Here is an 18,076-nt window from a genome sequence, read left to right as displayed (position 1 = left end):
ACAGGCGTACTAACACCTTCTGCGCGCTTCGGCAGCGCATTGATACGGAGTTCAGATATCAATGCGCTGCCGAAGCGCGCAGAAGGTGTTAGTATGCCTGTCATTATAGTGCGGACTTTCCATAGCATAGAAAATCGCCACGTTTCAATTTGTGTAACTGAACTTTTTTCTTATCACTGGTCATATAAACCTATGTAAACAGGAAAAACGCGGAAGAGTTTGGTCGCATCTAACTACAGCCCCAAAAAATACCATTGGCCATGCTGAGCCTAGCTACATTGCTAACAGGAGTGACAGCGCGTCTGACTGCGTCTGACTGACTGGGAGGTCGCGCAAAGCTCGGAGAGGTACGGAGCAGCTCGTCTCAATTCAGATAAGAGCATATTTCATTATGGAAGTACAGTGGACTGTTCCTTTAAGGGAACGGGCCTCTCCTGGCTCAGGTCTTATTTAACTGATCGCTATGAGCATAGACATATAAACATAGACGCCACATTCTGCGTAGAATCATACGTCATCCTCGCCGCCGTATTGGATGTGGCAAAGTGGAGATTCTTCAACCGTCTCTGGTATAGCGTCTAGACAGTAGCCGAGAATAAAGATGCCTCACTCGTGCTGCGTTTAACTGTACCAACAGGTTTACCGTCCAAACGAGATCACATGGGATTACCTTTCACAGGTGAGACTGGAAAAATACTTTTCAATACTGTTCCTTCAGTCTTCAGTTTCCCAGCTCATCTCCACCGGGTAGGTGTATAGTTATAATCAGTGAGAATTAGATAATACAGTGCCACACTATGATGAACGTTTTTGAACGTATGATGAATGTTTTAAACCTTTCTGAATGTGAAGGAATCAGTGATGTATTTTGTTTTGGTATGACGTTAGAACCTGGCCGAACTCAGTTTGGCGGTCATTCAGCTCACTTTATTCAACGAGAGTAGGTCTGTGTGGTGACTCAATAAATAAAACAGTAAATTTTTATTTTCATTCACTATTTCCAGTTTTTCCACTATTTCCATCATTTATCATATTCAGTCTTGTAGGTTGGTTATTGTGGCCTCAGGTTTTGGTAGCTTGCTACGGTATGCTGACTGATTAGCTTACCTGAGCTATCTATCATGTATCTGTCGCTAGTTTGCAGTGTACAGGGTATTTCGCACACTATTTATAACCATCACATTAAAAGTTATATATGTGTTGTTTTGATGCCTGTTTGTTTCCCAAATATATACGTGTGTGTCTTAATGGGTGAATAAAAGGCATCGAGTTAAATATTATTGTAGAAAGGGGCTTTATGAAGTTCAGTCCGTCCATTTACTTGCATTGGTTTACGGGGAAGATTTGCCACATCAAATATGGCGGACACTCTGACGTATCCCAGCAACGGGGCCACCAGCTCAATGCGGCGTCTATGTTTATATGTCTATGGCTATCAGTATGTTGATGTAAATGGTGATTTTTCTAGACATACTGAGGTAAAGTTTGGTGTTCCACAAGGTTCTGTCTTGGGTCCACTGCTTTTTTCTTTATATATATGTTACCTCTGGGCAGTGGCGGGGCGGCACGGTGGTGTAGTGGTTAGCGCTGTCGCCTCACAGCAAGAAGGTCCTGGGTTCGAGCCCCGGGGCCGGCGAGGGCCTTTCTGTGTGGAGTTTGCATGTTCTCCCCGTGTCCGCGTGGGTTTCCTCCGGGTGCTCCGGTTTCCCCCACAGTCCAAAGACATGCAGGTTAGGTTAACTGGTGACTCTAAATTGACCATAGGTGTGAATGTGAGTGTGAATGGTTGTCTGTGTCTATGTGTCAGCCCTGTGATGACCTGGCGACTTGTCCAGGGTGTACCCCGCCTTTCGCCCGTAGTCAGCTGGGATAGGCTCCAGCTTGCCTGCGACCCTGTAGAAGGATAAAGCGGCTAGAGATAATGAGATGAGATGAGATGGGCAGTGGCAGCTGGTAGTCTTTCAAACAGGGGAGGCTGGTCGGTTACGATATTTCCAGATTTTAAAAGAAAAAACATCAATTTTGCCCATACTCTTGCCTCTGATCTGGCTGATTGTTGGAAGCGTCACAAACTGTGAAATAACAGGTTCTTTTGGCCCATTAGCCTACTGTCCAATATACATGATGGTGGTGTTGGGGGGGGGGGGGGGGGGGGGGGGGTGTTTATATTTTAACATTTTATATTTTAAAATTGTGGCATGTTGTTTAAAAATTGACCTCGGCTGTGTTTTTGTTTAAAAATGTTTTCCAAATTGTAGTGGTGTTTAATTCATATCCAGAAAAACATATATTCCAATATAATATACTCAGCATAAACATTTTAAATAGATTCTATATTTTTGGTCCATCCATGACATATTACTAAAGTAGCCTATTTACTGTTGTTGATGTGGGTCACTTGCTGTTAGCCAATTCACTTTCTCGTACCAGGAGAGCTGAAAGGAACGAGTATTATTCCCTACCTTTTTCACCAAGTCAATTTGAGGCGTTGGTCTACCCTGCTCTTTAATTTTAATTTTTTCCTCGAAAGGAAGACTGGCAAATGGCTTCACCAAAATTAAATCAGCAATGCTTGGCATCCATGCGCAGCTTTCTTGCTAGCTGACTAGCCCCCTCAAGTTCAGTCACTCAAATAAACGAAATTTCTGGAACTAAGATAGCAAATTTGACAACACTATATTTACACTTTATTTACAATGAAAATATATACAAATTAAAAAAGCTGGTAGAAACCGTATGTAATGAATGAAATCGAAATGTAAACCGATCTCTTACAATACACCACACCACTTGCGATTCCGCATGGGACTGAACTGATGTTGCCAGATACTGCTGACGTTATCCAGCCCAAAATATGTTCAAAACCCGCCAAAATGCACTTAAAACCGCCCAATTGGGAGGGAAATCGACCAATCTGGCAACACTGTCCGCTGCCTGTCTATAGTTGAAACGAGCTGTCAAAGAAAATATCCGGCCGCTTTCACCAATCACCAGTCTCCTCGCAGAAACTGCCATGTCCCTCCCATGTGAGGCTCGGAGTCCGTGGGCGGGCATTTTCGCAGTATTTGTCCAATAACCATCTTGCATTTTGAGATTGAAAAGCGCATAGCTCCCAAATGCCGTTGAAGTCCATTGAGGCTGGGAGTCCGTGAGACTCCGTGGGCGGGCATTTTCGCAGTATTTGTCCAATAATCGTCTTGCATTTTGAGATTGACAAGCACATAGCTCCCAATCCACTGAGGCTGGGCTGCATCGCGCTGTCACGAGGGGGAGAAACTCACGTGCACATTAAGCGAACTGGGGAAAGTTATAACGGAATGATTTCGCACTGTAGTTGGGTTGAGCACATATATTTCTATGATTCTGGATCTGAAATAGCAATGTTATAAGGTCGGCTATAACATAAGCCTAGCACAATTCATCCTACACGATGTTCGTCATTTTTAGAGGAGGCTGAGCCTCCCTCGTTGTCTTAGAGCAATCGCCCGTGCCTCTGGGTGATATTATTCATAAACATTGTATTAGTTTCCACTGTTATGCTGATGATACACAGTTGTATGTTTCTGCAAAACCTGATGAGAGACACCAGCTTAATAGAATTGAGGAATGTGTAAAGGACATTAGACACTGGATGCTTATTAACTTCTTTCTGCTTAACTCTGACAAGACTGAAGTACTTGTACTAGGACCACATACAGCTAGAAGTAAGTTTTCTGATTACACAGTAACTCTGGATGGCCTTTCTGTTTCTTCACATGCAGCAGTAAAAGACTTTGGAATTATTATTGACCCCAGTCTTTCATTCAAAACTCACATTGATAACATTACCCGGATAGCTTTCTTTCATCTCAGAAATACTGCTAAGATAAGAAATTTAAATGTCACTACATGATACGGAAAAACTAGTTCATGCTTTCATTACCTCCAGGTTGAATTATTGTAATGCCTTACTGTCTGGATGTTCCAATAAGTGCATAAACAAGCTCCAGTTAGTTCAATATGCAGCAGCAAGAGTCCTTACTAGAACTAGAAAATATGACCACATCACCCCTGTCTTATCCACACTGCACTGGCTCCCAATCAAATTTTGTATTGATTATAAAATACTACTATTGACCTTTAAAAGCATTGAATGGTCTCGCACCACAGTACCTGAGTGAACTTCTGGTCCTCTATGACCCGCCACGCCTACTTAGATCAAAAGGTGCAGGCTATCTGCTGGTACCTCGTATAGTGAAGGCTACATCAGGGGGCAGAGCCTTTTCTTACAAAGCCCCACAGTTATGGAACAGCCTTCCAAGTAATGTTCGGGAATCAGACACAGTCTCAGCGTTTAAGTCCAGGCTGAGGCTGAGGTTTAGTCAAGCCTTTTGTTAATGGTGTTTATGAGGTAAAGGAGTAGATCTGGAGGGTCCTCAGACAGAGTGTTTTGGTAAACTGGGATGTATGGATGCTGTCAGTCCCCCACTCACTTGCTCACTCGAGTTTGTTGATGGTGTAATGGCTGGCTGCTTTATGTTCCGGGACTCCCTCATGGCTGTGTTACCTTCTGGCTCTCTCCTTTTAGTTATGCTGTCATAGTTGCCGGAATCCCTGCTTGTACTCAGTGCAATATGTATACTGTTCCTACTTATTCAGGTGACATTGGGCATACCTAACAACCTGTGTTTTCTCTCTCTCTCTCTCTCTCTCTCTCTCTCTCGCCCCCAAAAAATCTGTCCCTCTGAGTTACATGTCAGTCCTGGGATCAAGATGCTGACCTCTTCTGCTTCTCGGACCCACCTGATCCATCCTGGTGCCCTGTGTCTGGTTGGAGTTTCATCGCATCACTCCTGTGAAGGACGGCCCCATGTGGACAGCTGAAAGTCACACCTGGAGGACGCTCTAGACCAGGGGTATTCAATTAAAAGTCACTGAGGTCCAGTTATTAAATTTTGTCCAAGTAGAAGGTCCGAACCGAAGTCCAGCTTGTGTCTTATAGCCTTCCCCTATGTCCACATTTTCATATGGTTTCAACAATATTTATTGTTCATTTCCAATGCAGGAAATGAACTGAGTGCACAACTATCTCTTTTACCATAAATAAAAGTAGTCCCAGGAAAATAAATTCAAGGCCTTTATTTCAGATTAAAGAAAACAGAAACCTCAGAATAAAATAAATAAAAAAGTGCAAACAGAGTGGAATAACTCCTTTTTCTCTTAAATTAAAGAGGTCCCAACCTGAAGAATTGAAGGCCTACACTTCAAGTAAAAAAGTCAATTCAGAAAACATTAACTAAAAAGTGCAAACAGAGCATTGACTTAACATTTTCTCTTCTTTGTTCTTAAAATATGGAGGTCCCAGCCTAAAAAAATGAGGGCCTACTTTTCAAGAAAAAAAAAGTTCACATCTTCAGAAAACAAGTGGCTTTTTGGGGGGGAAATGCAAACAGAACATTTTTCTTTGAACTTTTCTCTTTTAATTCTTCTTTTACTCTTCTTAATGAGAAAAACGGGCATGTGGCTGACCTGCCAGTAATTTAAATCTTGGCTGGAATGGAGTTAGTGCCATTCTCATGCAGATATGTAGGTGTTCATTGTTGAGCCTAGAATGGTACTTGGATTTGACAATGTTCATAGTGGAAAAAGCTGACTCACAGCTGTAAGTTGATCCAAACATAGTCAAGGTGTGCAGTGCTCCTTTGATTAGACCAGGGAACACACTCCAATGTGTTTATGTTGCCCCAAAATCCACGCTACTTTTAAGGAACATTCGTTTGCACGTTGCTGGGCTGTAAATGTATGTGTGATGAGTCGGGTAGACCTGTCATACTGTGCTTGCAGTTCGGTTATTTTGCGTGCCCGCAGTTCGGTTATTTTGCGTGCCCTCAGCTTGGACTTCAGGGGATAACTTTGCTCAAAAGAGCTGTGCTTCATTTCGTAGTGGCGCTTCACGTTGCCGCTTTTAATTAATGCCACGCTTTCGGAGCATATGAGGCACTGGTTTTGAACTGCTCGCCGGAAGAATGAACATATATTTCTCCGTCCATTCATCTTCAAAACAACGATTTTCCTTGTCTACTTTCCGCCGCCTTTTGGAGCAAGCCATGTTGTCTCGGTCGGTTGTCTCTTAACTTAACTCTCTTCCTCTCTGCTTGTTGCTCTGCTGTGGCGTGCTGGGTAAACTAACGATTTTATTGGCTCAACTGAGTGAAGCTATTGTCGTATTAACTGGAGTAGCAGTGCCCACTGTCAATAGCCATGACCGTCCAAAATAATGCTTCATGAAAATTACTTAATCTCGTGAATTTACCATTGGTCACGGGTCCGGAAAGAACCATCACTGGGTCCGGATCCGGACCGAGGTCCGCCATTTGGTGATGCCTGCTCTAGACACTTACAGTAATGCTTTTATGGCTGAGGACTACAGTTGACTTGCTAACTTTAGGACTGTGGTTGTCATGAACAGTTTTGCACTCAAGTTTCCATCAATGAAGAGTTTAGAACATCAACGAAACTGACTTCATGTTAAAACTGTTAATGTTATAGTCATGTTGTCTGTTGTTGCCCAAATGAGGATGGGTTCCCTTTTGAGTCTGGTTCCTCTCAAGGTTCCTCATGTCGTCTGAGGGAGTTTTTCCTTGCCACAGGCTTGCTCATTGGGGATAGATTAGGGATAAAATTAGCTCATGTTTTAAGTCGTTCAAATTCTGTAAAGCTGCTTTGCGATACTTCTACTGGTGACTCAGTAGATCTTGGTTTGGTACGGACTTTGTAACTCAAATATTTACTCTGTTAGTAACTGCCCAATCTATCCACTAACAAAATACATGCCCTGGCAGGTCATAGCTTCTCACATTTTGTCCACCCACATTTTGTCCACCCACATTAGAAGACAGATATGAGGACAAAGACATGAGTCCACTCACTTTGTGCCACAGGGCCTCTCTGGAAGCAAGGGAGGAACAGGCTGCTACAAACCAGCAATTTCCTAGTTGCCCCTGTTGCAGGTCATGAGCACTGATGCCATTGACAAACAGATGTGGGTCATCACAGAGTTCCTGAAAGAGAAGGAGAGTGAATTGCCTGGTTAGATATTCTGAAAATACCTAGTATATTTTATTTTCCTTCCACTTTTCCTGCTGGTGGTGATGGTGATAACAGACTGCACCAGACATTCCCAATCCAATAGTGAGATCTTTTCAGCCTGTCCTGGGACTGTTCATGGGTCTACAGCTAAAGCAGGAGCTGACCAGGGGGCATCTTTGTAAGGCATCCAACCCATCCTCAACTGGCTCTCAATTCAGAGGAGCAGCAATTTTAGTCTCTCCCAAATTGCCAAACTCCTCACCCTATCTCAAACCTGTGGAGGACTGGAACAATACGTCGACGTATCATTCCAGTATACATTTATCCCCATTTACCTTGTCTCACGTCTTTTATGTAAATATCTCCATTTGTATGAAATGTGTTGAAGCATCACACTGTATACATTTATCCCCATTTACCTTGTCTCACGCTCATTATGAAAATGAGACTTTATCCCAAAAAGCCCAAACCCAGTTGTCCAAAGAGTGGGAATTCTTTAAACAAAGACCTCATAAAAATGGTGCTCTGCACACTTTGTAAAACTGAAATGGCCTACCATAACAGCACAACTACTATGCACAAGTTGGTCTTGCCAATCCAATAATTTCAGGGGGATTGTATATGCAACCCCAGCTCAGAAAAATGTTGGGACGATATGTTGAAATTGAATTTAAAACTGAAAATTGGAAATAATCTTTGACCTGTACTGCACTCATAAACACAACAGCACATTATTTAAATGTTTCACCTCATGACTTTTTTTTCAGAATAAACAAAACACTGATTTCAATTTTGATTCTTGCAACACGTTTCAAAAAAATGTGACAGAGTAAAGTATTTACCAACTTTGTAATGTTGCCATTCCTTCTCACAACACTAACCCCTTCGGACACAAGAAAAAAATGCTATGGAACTTCATGTGTACAACTGTACAACTTATGTCTGAAGGGGCTAAAAAGATATTTAAGGACTGAAGGCACCAAGTGATGAAGCATTTAAGGTGTTATTTTATTCCATTCTTCCTGCAAACAGGTCTTAAGGTATGCAACAGTATGGGGTCGTCACTGACATATTTTTCATTTCAAAGTTCGCCACACATTCTCTACTGGAGACAGAGGGGACAGGCACCCTCTTCTTCCAAAGCCCTGCCTTTGTAATGTGTGCAGAATGTGGTTTTGCATTGTCTTGTTGAAATATCCCTGGAAAAAAATGTCATATTGAAGGCAGTAAAATGTCAGTGTACTTTTCTTCATTAATGCTGCCATCACAGAAGTATAAGTTACCTTTTCCAAGTGCACGGACATAACCCCATACCATGACAGACCCTGACTTTTGGACTCGTTGCTGGTAACGGTCTGGATGGTCCTTTTCATCTTTTGTCCAAAAGACCTGGAATACTGATTTGTCTGAACACAGATTTCCACTGTGTGATGGGCCATCCCAGATGCTTCCGAGCTCAGAGAAGTCACCAGTGCTTCTGGACACAATGAGCATAAGGCTTTCTTTTCGCACAGTAAAAGTTTTAACTGGCATTTGTAGATGTAACTCTGTATTGTAGTGCTTGACAAAGTTTTGCCAAAGTAGTCTTGAGCCCATGTGGTTATATCAGCTATAGATAAATAATGCATGATGCAGTGCCATCTGAGGCATCAGAGATCACAGGTGTTCAGCTTAGGCTTGTGCCCTTGCCCTTTACAAGCCGAAATTCCTCCAGATTCCTTGAAACATTTAATGATATTATGCACCATAGAGAGTGAAATATCCAAATTCCTTTCTATCTTCTATCTTTCTATCAAATTCCTTGAATCATTTCATGATATTATACACCACAGAGGGTGATATCTAAAACCTTTCCTATCCTTCTTTGGGGAATGTTGCCCCCCCATTTCCGGTTGAGAGTATGCCATGAGCATTTTGTCTGCTGCTTCTCACCAGAGCTTTTTTTGTCTTTTTTTTGTGATTATATAATTCAATGTTTGTTCTTTGTTTGAATGTTTTGGCCGCCAGTTGTGGCATAGCTCCAGATCCAGTTTTGGGCGGCAGTTCCCTTCAGGCCTTGGTCTGCCAAGGGTGATGCTTGTGCTCCTCGCTATGGACTGCAGTGAGCTCATTGCTCCTTTTAACATTGGGATTGTCCAGCGCTCTGTGCAACAGTGCTTCTGTTCTTGGTGTTCCGAGCGATGTCGCCCGGTGGCGTTACGGTGGCTGTGCAGGCGGTTTGGGACATACCAGCGCTCTGTGTGGCTGTGCTTCTGTGCTCACTTTGTGGATCCATGGCACAGTGTTCCGAGCGATGTTGCCTGGTGGCGTTGCAGTGGCTGTGCAGGCAGTGTGGGACATACCTTCATGCACCTTTTGGTGGGATTATAGGCAGCTACGCCACTGCAATTACATCCTGAGTGTCTTTTGGTGGACTTTTTTTTTCCTAATTGTAAAGTAACCTTGGGTGTGAGAAAGGTGCTATATAAGTTATTATTACTATTATTATTATAATAAACATTTTAATAATATACTCATGCATTTGTTGACAAACTGGGGATCCTTGGCCGATCTCTGCACCTCAAAGACTAGACCTTTCCTGGATACTGATTTTGTACCAAATCATGATTAATCACCTGTTGACATCACGTTTCAAATCACATCATTATTTAATTGTTTCACCTTATTACTAGCATTAAATTAACCCCTGTCGCAACTTTTTTCGAATGTGTTGCAGGTCTGAAATGCAGGAATGGATGTATATTAACAAATGAAATGAAGTTGACAAGACAAAACATTAAATATATTGGGTTCATTCTGTCTGTAATGATATACAAGTCAAAGTAAATTTAGAAATCACTGCTTTCTTTTTTTATCTGCATTTTCGTACTGTCTCAACTTTTTGGGATTGGGATTGTACAATAATATCATAGTAAAGGTGCACACACACACACACACACACACACACACACACACACACACACACAGTTGTCAATCAGAGCGACACTAGCCAATAGTGGGCAACTGTGAGCTTCTGCAGTGCTGTCCTCAGAGAATGTTAAACTGTCCTGTAATTCAGCATGAGCTGCAGGTTGAAAAGATGTGGTGACTTCATGTGTATCAGAGGAAGCACATGCTAGCCTTTACCCCCTCTAGTTGGTTGTTGTTGTGTGACAGGAGAGAGCTGGTTAGTGCTTAATATGGTAAAAACCAAAAGAAAAAGGTTTGTGGTGTCTTTCATCACATCTATTTTATATGCAGCTGCACACATTTGAAACCAAGATACTTTAAATTGTCTCATCAGGAAACAACCACTCATAACATCTTAGTAATCCAGTGCCATATCTAAGAATTAATTTCAGGCGGAATGAGGAAATATAATGAATAAAATCATTGACACGCTCGTGCATTTTTGTTGATTGCAAGATAGTAGCAGAAGCAACGAAGGCTAAACTTTTAACGCATGATTTACCTTCAGTCAAATCTTGCCATATTAAGCCTCACTCACAACCCACTGTAAATGTTTTGGACATGCACGGGTTGCAGGGTTTGGTAACTCGCAGCCGTGCCACAGGGTCGCGGTGAACCCAGGGGAAAGTTTGGGGGAGGAGTATGGGCAAAATACTTGTCAAGTACAGGTTGCACACCTGACTTCCTCGAGGCATGGGAAAAATTGCACTGTTCGCCCATGGAAAGCGTATATCTGATGCACGTGATCAGTGTGTGTTCAATGAGTGTGGAGTGTGTGAGACTTCCATTTTACCAGTTTCCTGCGCTACGAGTTCGGGCTGCACTTGTGAAGCATGTGTGACACATGTGATTAGCATGTTACAATCACTCATAACTTGCGTGTGATGCAAGCCAGGAGTGGGTATAAAACCAGCGTGTCTGCAGCATTCTGCATCTGTCTTTCGGCTGAAGAACACTGGATATTTTGTGGGAAAAATGTAAAAATTTTCAGTTTAAAGTTTTAAAAATGGGACCCAAGAAGAAGCGAGCAAAAGTGAAGTAATCCAGCCTGAAATAGCAGAGGGGGAGGAGGAGGAAGAATTTGATCATGATGGTAGCAGCACCGGCGAGCCCTGCACGGACAGGGAGAAGTATGCCTTCAAGCCAGCAGAAGGCACAGCACTCCGCCAGAGGTATTTTCACAGGTAAATACACATGCTTTAAACATTCATTTCAGTATCCATATGCTTACGTAATTAATATTATATATGCTGATTTTCATGTACGTTTCAGCTAACGACGCCCAGAAGTGAGGACCTTGCAATCCTATCATCGCTGTCAGGCCATTGTGCCATGCTCAGTGATAAGGACAAGGACATCCCGACACCCCGTCCCACCACTCAGCAGGAGTAGGAGCAGGACAGTAGCTCAGAGTCAAAGTGTGTTTCAGTGCTCAAACTGTTGGGCTATTTAGTTGTGATTTTTTACAATGTAATAAAATGCGTTATCCCTTATACTCATGTTTTATTATTTGACGTTTGCATGGTAAATTAAACATATACTCAATTAAAAACAGCAAATGAGGTGGTCTTCTTCCGTTCTACAATGCTACAACCCCGATTCCAAAAAAGTTGGGACAAAGTACAAATTGTAAATAAAAATGGAATGCAATGATGTGGAAGTTTCAAAATTCCATATTTTATTCAGAATAGAACATAGATGACATATCAAATGTTTAAACTGAGAAAATGTATCATTTAAAGAGAAAAATTAGGTGATTTTAAAATTTCATGACAACAACACATCTCAAAAAAGTTGGGACAAGGCCATGTTTACCACTGTGAGACATCCCCTTTTCTCTTTACAACAGTCTGTAAACGTCTGGGGACCGAGGAGACAAGTTGCTCAAGTTTAGGGATAGGAATGTTAACCCATTCTTGTCTAATGTAGGATTCTAGTTGCTCAACTGTCTTAGGTCTTTTTTGTCGTATCTTCCGTTTTATGATGCGCCAAATGTTTTCTATGGGTGAAGGCTCTGGACTGCAGGCTGGCCAGTTCAGTACCCGGACCCTTCTTCTACGCAGCCATGATGCTGTAATTGATGCAGTATGTGGTTTGGCATTGTCATGTTGGAAAATGCAAGGTCTTCCCTGAAAGAGACGTCGTCTGGATGGGAGCATATGCTGCTCTAGAACCTGGATATACCTTTCAGCATTGATGGTGTCTTTCCAGATGTGTAAGCTGCCCATGCCACATGCACTAATGCAACCCCATACCATCAGAGATGCAGGCTTCTGAACTGAGCGCTGATAACAACTTGGGTCGTCCTTCTCCTCTTTAGTCCGAATGACACGGCGTCCCTGATTTCCATAAAGAACTTCAAATTTTGATTCATCTGACCACAGAACAGTTTTCCACTTTGCCACAGTCCATTTTAAATGAGCCTTGGCCCAGAGAAGACGTCTGCGCTTCTGGATCGTGTTTAGATACGGCTTCTTCTTTGAACTATAGAGTTTTAGCTGGCAACGGCGGATGGCACGGTGAATTGTGTTCACAGATAATGTTCTCTGGAAATATTCCTGAGCCCATTTTGTGATTTCCAATACAGAAGCATGCCTGTATGTGATGCAGTGCCGTCTAAGGGCCCGAAGATCACGGGCACCCAGTATGGTTTTCCGGCCTTGACCCTTACGCACAGAGATTCTTCCAGATTCTCTGAATCTTTTGATGATATTATGCACTGTAGATGATGATATGTTCAAACTCTTTGCAATTTTACACTGTCGAACTCCTTTCTGATATTGCTCCACTATTTGTCGGCGCAGAATTAGGGGGATTGGTGATCCTCTTCCCATCTTTACTTCTGAGAGCCGCTGCCACTCCAAGATGCTCTTTTTATACCCAGTCATGTTAATGACCTATTGCCAATTGACCTAATGAGTTGCAATTTGGTCCTCCAGCTGTTCCTTTTTTGTACCTTTAACTTTTCCAGCCTCTTATTGCCCCTGTCCCAACTTTTTTGAGATGTGTTGCTGTCATGAAATTTCAAATGAGCCAATATTTGGCATGAAATTTCAAAATGTCTCACTTTCGAGATTTGATATGTTGTCTATGTTCTATTGTGAATACAATATCAGTTTTTGAGATTTGTAAATTATTGCATTCCGTTTTTATTTACAATTTGTACTTTGTCCCAACTTTTTTGGAATCGGGGTTGTACACGCTACATGATCGTTTCCTTAGTTCCTCCCCCAATATAGATATCCAGAGTCTTGCCCCTCGTGTAGGTCGCGTGCGCTGCATGTACGCCACACATAGGGGTGGAAAGTGAGATGTACTTCTGTCTTGCGGGCCGCACAAATAGGAAGTATGGAATACTTGTGTAGTACTTCTGAGGCACGTCACTCATACAATGACCGTGCATCACTCATGTGTCTTACTGTCATCGCAAAAAGCCCCTACTAGCCATGCTGCTGACTTGGTTCAAGCATACAAAAGGAGTACGGGTCCCGTACGTAGTGTATGCATTCTTGATTTCTCGCAAGACCTGTAAATTTGCATGTGCAGGACCAAAAATCTCCATGGGCAGTCTGCGACCTTCTATGACACTGAACACATGCAAGTGTCGCGCAAGTCTCAAGCACGGTTTTGCCAAATTTTTTACCATAGACTGCCCATAGCAGCCCATACAGCGGGTTGTGAATGAGGCTTTAATAACATTGTCAGAAAACACTATGACAGTTCCACTAGAAATGATTGAAATAACATGTTAGTAATAGGGGAAATTTATATTTTATCTTATTTGTATGGTCAGTAAATAACTGGAAGTAATGTTGCACAATCACATTGCAAGACAACTTGGTGCAAACAAGAATATGATGAAGAAAATGATGTCTTCATGTTTTTCCTGTAAAGAAAGCCAGAAGACAGAAGTGGATTATAGCTGTTCGAATGAGAGATTGGACACCAATGAAGACAACTGTGCTTTATGGAACTCACTTCCTCAGAGGTGTGCTAATGTTTGCTTTTTTATAATAAATGTTACAAATAACGTTGGCATATAAAATGTTGAAAAATGTAACTTTTAAAAACCAAACTAAAGTTAACTAATTAAATTGGTATAAATTCAACAGGCTCTTTGCAGATAGAGGTCACATACTTGGATACCACATAGCAACGCCATACTGGAGAGCAAGCTTTCAGGTAAACAAAACCCTTGACAAGGTCAAGCACAAAAATTTCAGCACTTTATAGCGCTTAATATATCATTCCTTTTCTAGAAGAATTGTCAACGTAGTTTTCTAAGCTTAGTTTAGGCTCATTTTTACAGGAAAAAAAAATTTATCGCAAAGGCACTGACTTAACAGACAGCGTTTGGATCTTCGCAGCCAAACAACATGGTGAATTTGCAAGGTGTGTACACCAAAAAAACCTTGTAAAAGCACTTAAATTAATTCTAACAGCTCAAAGCAGCTCCATAATAAAAGGTTTCAAGGTATATAGTTGTTTTTGTAAGGTTTGGTGACTTCTTAAAGTGAATAATTTACCGTGATGATAACACAAAGCTCAGTTTCTCTCCTCCTCTTAGCTCTTTCCCTCTTATCAGCTGTGTGTGTGTGTGTGTGTGTGTATTTGTGACAAATAAAGACTTCTAATTCTAAAAATCTAAATCAGAAAGTTTCTGTAACCATGTGATTTTTACTGGCAACAAAATATACAAATCAACAGACTTCACTTTTATGAAGTTTAAATTTCACTCGGTTGAGATAACACATGCACAGTACTGACACAGATACAAGTAAACCATGCCATTGTCATAACAACACAGTTCTTTCTATCTAAAAAGATCACTTTTCTTAGTGAATAAAAAAAATGTTGTATAAAATGATCAATGAGCCATCAAAACGCTGTAATAAATGTGTTATCATGGTAAATTCTTCTAGAAAAGGAAAGGTATTAAGCGCTATAAAGTGCTGAAACTTTTGTTCTTGACCTTGTCAAGGGTTTTGTTTACCTGAAAGCTTGCTCTCCAGTATGGCGTTACTATGTCGTATCTAAGCATGCGACCTCTAGCTGCAAAGAGCCTATTTACCCTAAATCCAAAGTAAAGTCCATACCACAGCTTTCAAGCTTTGACTGGTAATGTTTCTTGGCATCATCCGGAAGTTCATCATAAGACAAATGCATAATGGCTTAAATTTCACAACTACACACGAAAAGAAACTTTGCAAAAACCACAAGATCTATAAATACATGCATCTGACAGCTTCATGATCGATTGCCAGGTTGTTTTCACCAAATTGTCGTGAAAATGAGTCACTGCCAGATATGGCGTCATACCACCCAGAAAAATATAACCAGAGCTACACTTTTTTTTTCCTCCTACTGCAGTAAACCTTCAGGACCTCATCATCTGCCATCTCCACATGCCTAAAATCAGTCCTCAAAAATGGGAAAACTGCATGATAATGACCGGTAAATCCTATTTCTTAAAATCAGGGCTGGTAGTCAATAAAATGTGCTATGAAAAACTATTTGGCATGTTCAAACCCAAAATCTATTTAATAGCTAGTTTGCCATAGTCATAATGTAAAAAAAGAAGAAGAAAAAAAAAAACACCATGTCATATGACACGTCACAGGAAGCTGGTAGCTCTCATCCACCCTCTCTGGTAAAAGCACTGTAGTTAGCACTTTTTAGTGGATTTGAGCCACAACAGTTGATAAACCACAGACAGGAAGGAGAACTTCAATGCTAATTTCTAATACTACGCACAGTTTCTTCATTAGCAACATGGTCTTACAGAAATACAACGTTTTTTTGCTCTAACATTACCATGTACAGCTAAACATGCCATCTTTTTTTAAATATATTATTTTGCTGACCAAAAAACTATGCAATTTTGACAACAGGAAACCTGAAGAGTAAAATGTTAAACCCTGTAGGGTGTACATCATGTTGTAATATCTTTTAACAAACAAAACCTCCCCACTTCAACCAACCTGTCTTGTTTTATGGACCTCCATTTGTTCCCTCCACCCAGTCACCGGTCACATTATAAAGCCTCACCCACTATACAAACGCCATTCAAACCTCAAAACTATTAAAACAATTTTTAATAAACAAAGAAAAGTCCACCAGCCTAATGCATTGACATTACTAACAGTCCTGCTTATCTGCATTCTTAACTGTGTGCTTCATTAATATTTAACGCTGGGATGTAATGGGAAATGTACAATCGATTTAGCAGAGCCAGACTAATGGTCTGCCTTCAGCTGGGTTTTATCCACATTGTATCTGATGGTAAGCTCTCAAGTATCAACATGCTGGAAGCTGAGGGAGAAACAAGCCAACATGACTTTTTTGTACAGAAATACAGACTAGAGGATATTTAGTGTGTTATGCTTTACACCAGTCCCTAGTACACTGTACACTTCCCATTACATCTCATCTCATCTCATTATCTCTAGCCGCTTTATCCTTATACAGGGTCGCAGGCAAGCTGGAGCCTATCCCAGCTGACTATGGGCGAAAGGCGGGGTACACCCTGGACAAGTCGCCAGGTCATCACAGGGCTGACACATAGACACAGACAACCATTCACACTCACATTCACACCTACGGTCAATTTAGAGTCACCAGTTAACCTAACCTGCATGTCTTTGGACTGTGGGGGAAACCGGAGCACCCGGAGGAAACCCACGCGGACACGGGGAGAACATGCAAACTCCACACAGAAAGGCCCTCGCCGGCCCCAGGGCTCGAACCCAGGACCTTCTTGCTGTGAGGCGACAGCGCTAACCACTACACCACCGTGCCGCCCCACTTCCCATTACATTCCAGTATTAAAATATTCACTCTAACAAAAATAATGGATGCTAAGAGATGAATAGTGAATAAATCAGGTTAGGCTCTTCTTTTTGGTTTAATTTGATTTCGACCCCAGTTCTCTGAAATTCTTCATTCTGGTTGGTAATAATGCCTTGATTCATTTTCTAGTTGTTTAAGCGCTCTCACAGTGCCAGGTGTAATTCAAATTCACAGGTTTATATTCATGCTCCTTCTAATAAGCTGTCTATTCAAGAAGACCAATTGTATGGCAGACACTCTACAGGAACAGATTTTAACAAAACATGAGTTTACTCACATTAAATTCAAGAGACAGAAAAAAGAGTCCACTGTATTTTATTTGTAGATGACTATTATTACATTAATAATAATAGGAACTAACTGCATCAAGATGTACGTAACTACAAACAGATAAAAAGTGTAATTGGTAGCATTGGGAAAGCGTTGTTATAGAGAAATCCACACATCCACACCACCTCACCATTGATTATTTTACAATAAAAGTATGCCCTGTCTCATTTTATTCCTTACATATTTAATTCATCAAGGTATGTATTTACTGTTGGTTGGATGGAAGCACACTGACTTCATGTTACAGGCTGCTCATGAGTTCCTTCTGACTCACTTTATTAGTAAATATTTAATTTGGAGTTTTATTGGCTTTACAAGCAGACTTATTTTAAACCAAACCAGGACACAAGCTCTATGTTTCTTTATCCAAATGTTTGCACACATGCACAGATGGAGACGCACCACATGGGCCAAGAACCTGATTACTGGACCAAATATACGATTTCTCGATATCATATAACAGCTGTAATCTGATACAAGTCATTAAAGAATACCCCTGGCCATTTGAATAATATTTTCACCAGTGTTGCAAAGGTCAATAAATTGATAATGAACAACAAAAGATGTATTGTGCAGTTCTGGTCAGTGTTTTTACGTAAAAAAAAAATGTCATTAGGTATGTGACAAAAAAATGAACTGTATCACACTGAAAAGGGCTTGAAATGCAGTTCTTTCAAATTCTGTTTACATTTTCTTTCTGTGATGAATATGAACAAAGGTATGCCTAGGCCTGTCATAACAAATTTTGTTGGACGACATATTGTCTCAGAAATTATTGCGATAAACGATATTGTTGATGTCTTCTCAAGACAATTTTATGCCACTAGTAAAATAATGATCATGCAAATACACCCTTTCAAAGAACAGTAAACTTTAATTA

The 18,076-nt window shown here is 41.1% G+C and overlaps 1 protein-coding gene across 1 annotated transcript in view; it reads right to left on the bottom strand.

Annotated features, from left to right (window-relative positions):
* capn5a (calpain 5a) overlaps positions 1-18,076 on the bottom strand; it is an 84,706-nt gene that overhangs the window by 42,519 nt on the left and 24,111 nt on the right. The window contains exon 3 of the mRNA XM_060923459.1: positions 6,909-7,040. Coding sequence (XP_060779442.1) covers positions 6,909-7,040 — 132 coding nt within the window. The remainder of the gene's footprint in view (positions 1-6,908; positions 7,041-18,076) is intronic.

The sequence above is a fragment of the Neoarius graeffei genome, chromosome 6 (genome assembly GCF_027579695.1).
Source record: "Neoarius graeffei isolate fNeoGra1 chromosome 6, fNeoGra1.pri, whole genome shotgun sequence".
Taxonomy (NCBI): Eukaryota; Metazoa; Chordata; class Actinopteri; order Siluriformes; family Ariidae; genus Neoarius; species Neoarius graeffei.
This window is presented reverse-complemented; position numbering and strand designations above follow the sequence as displayed.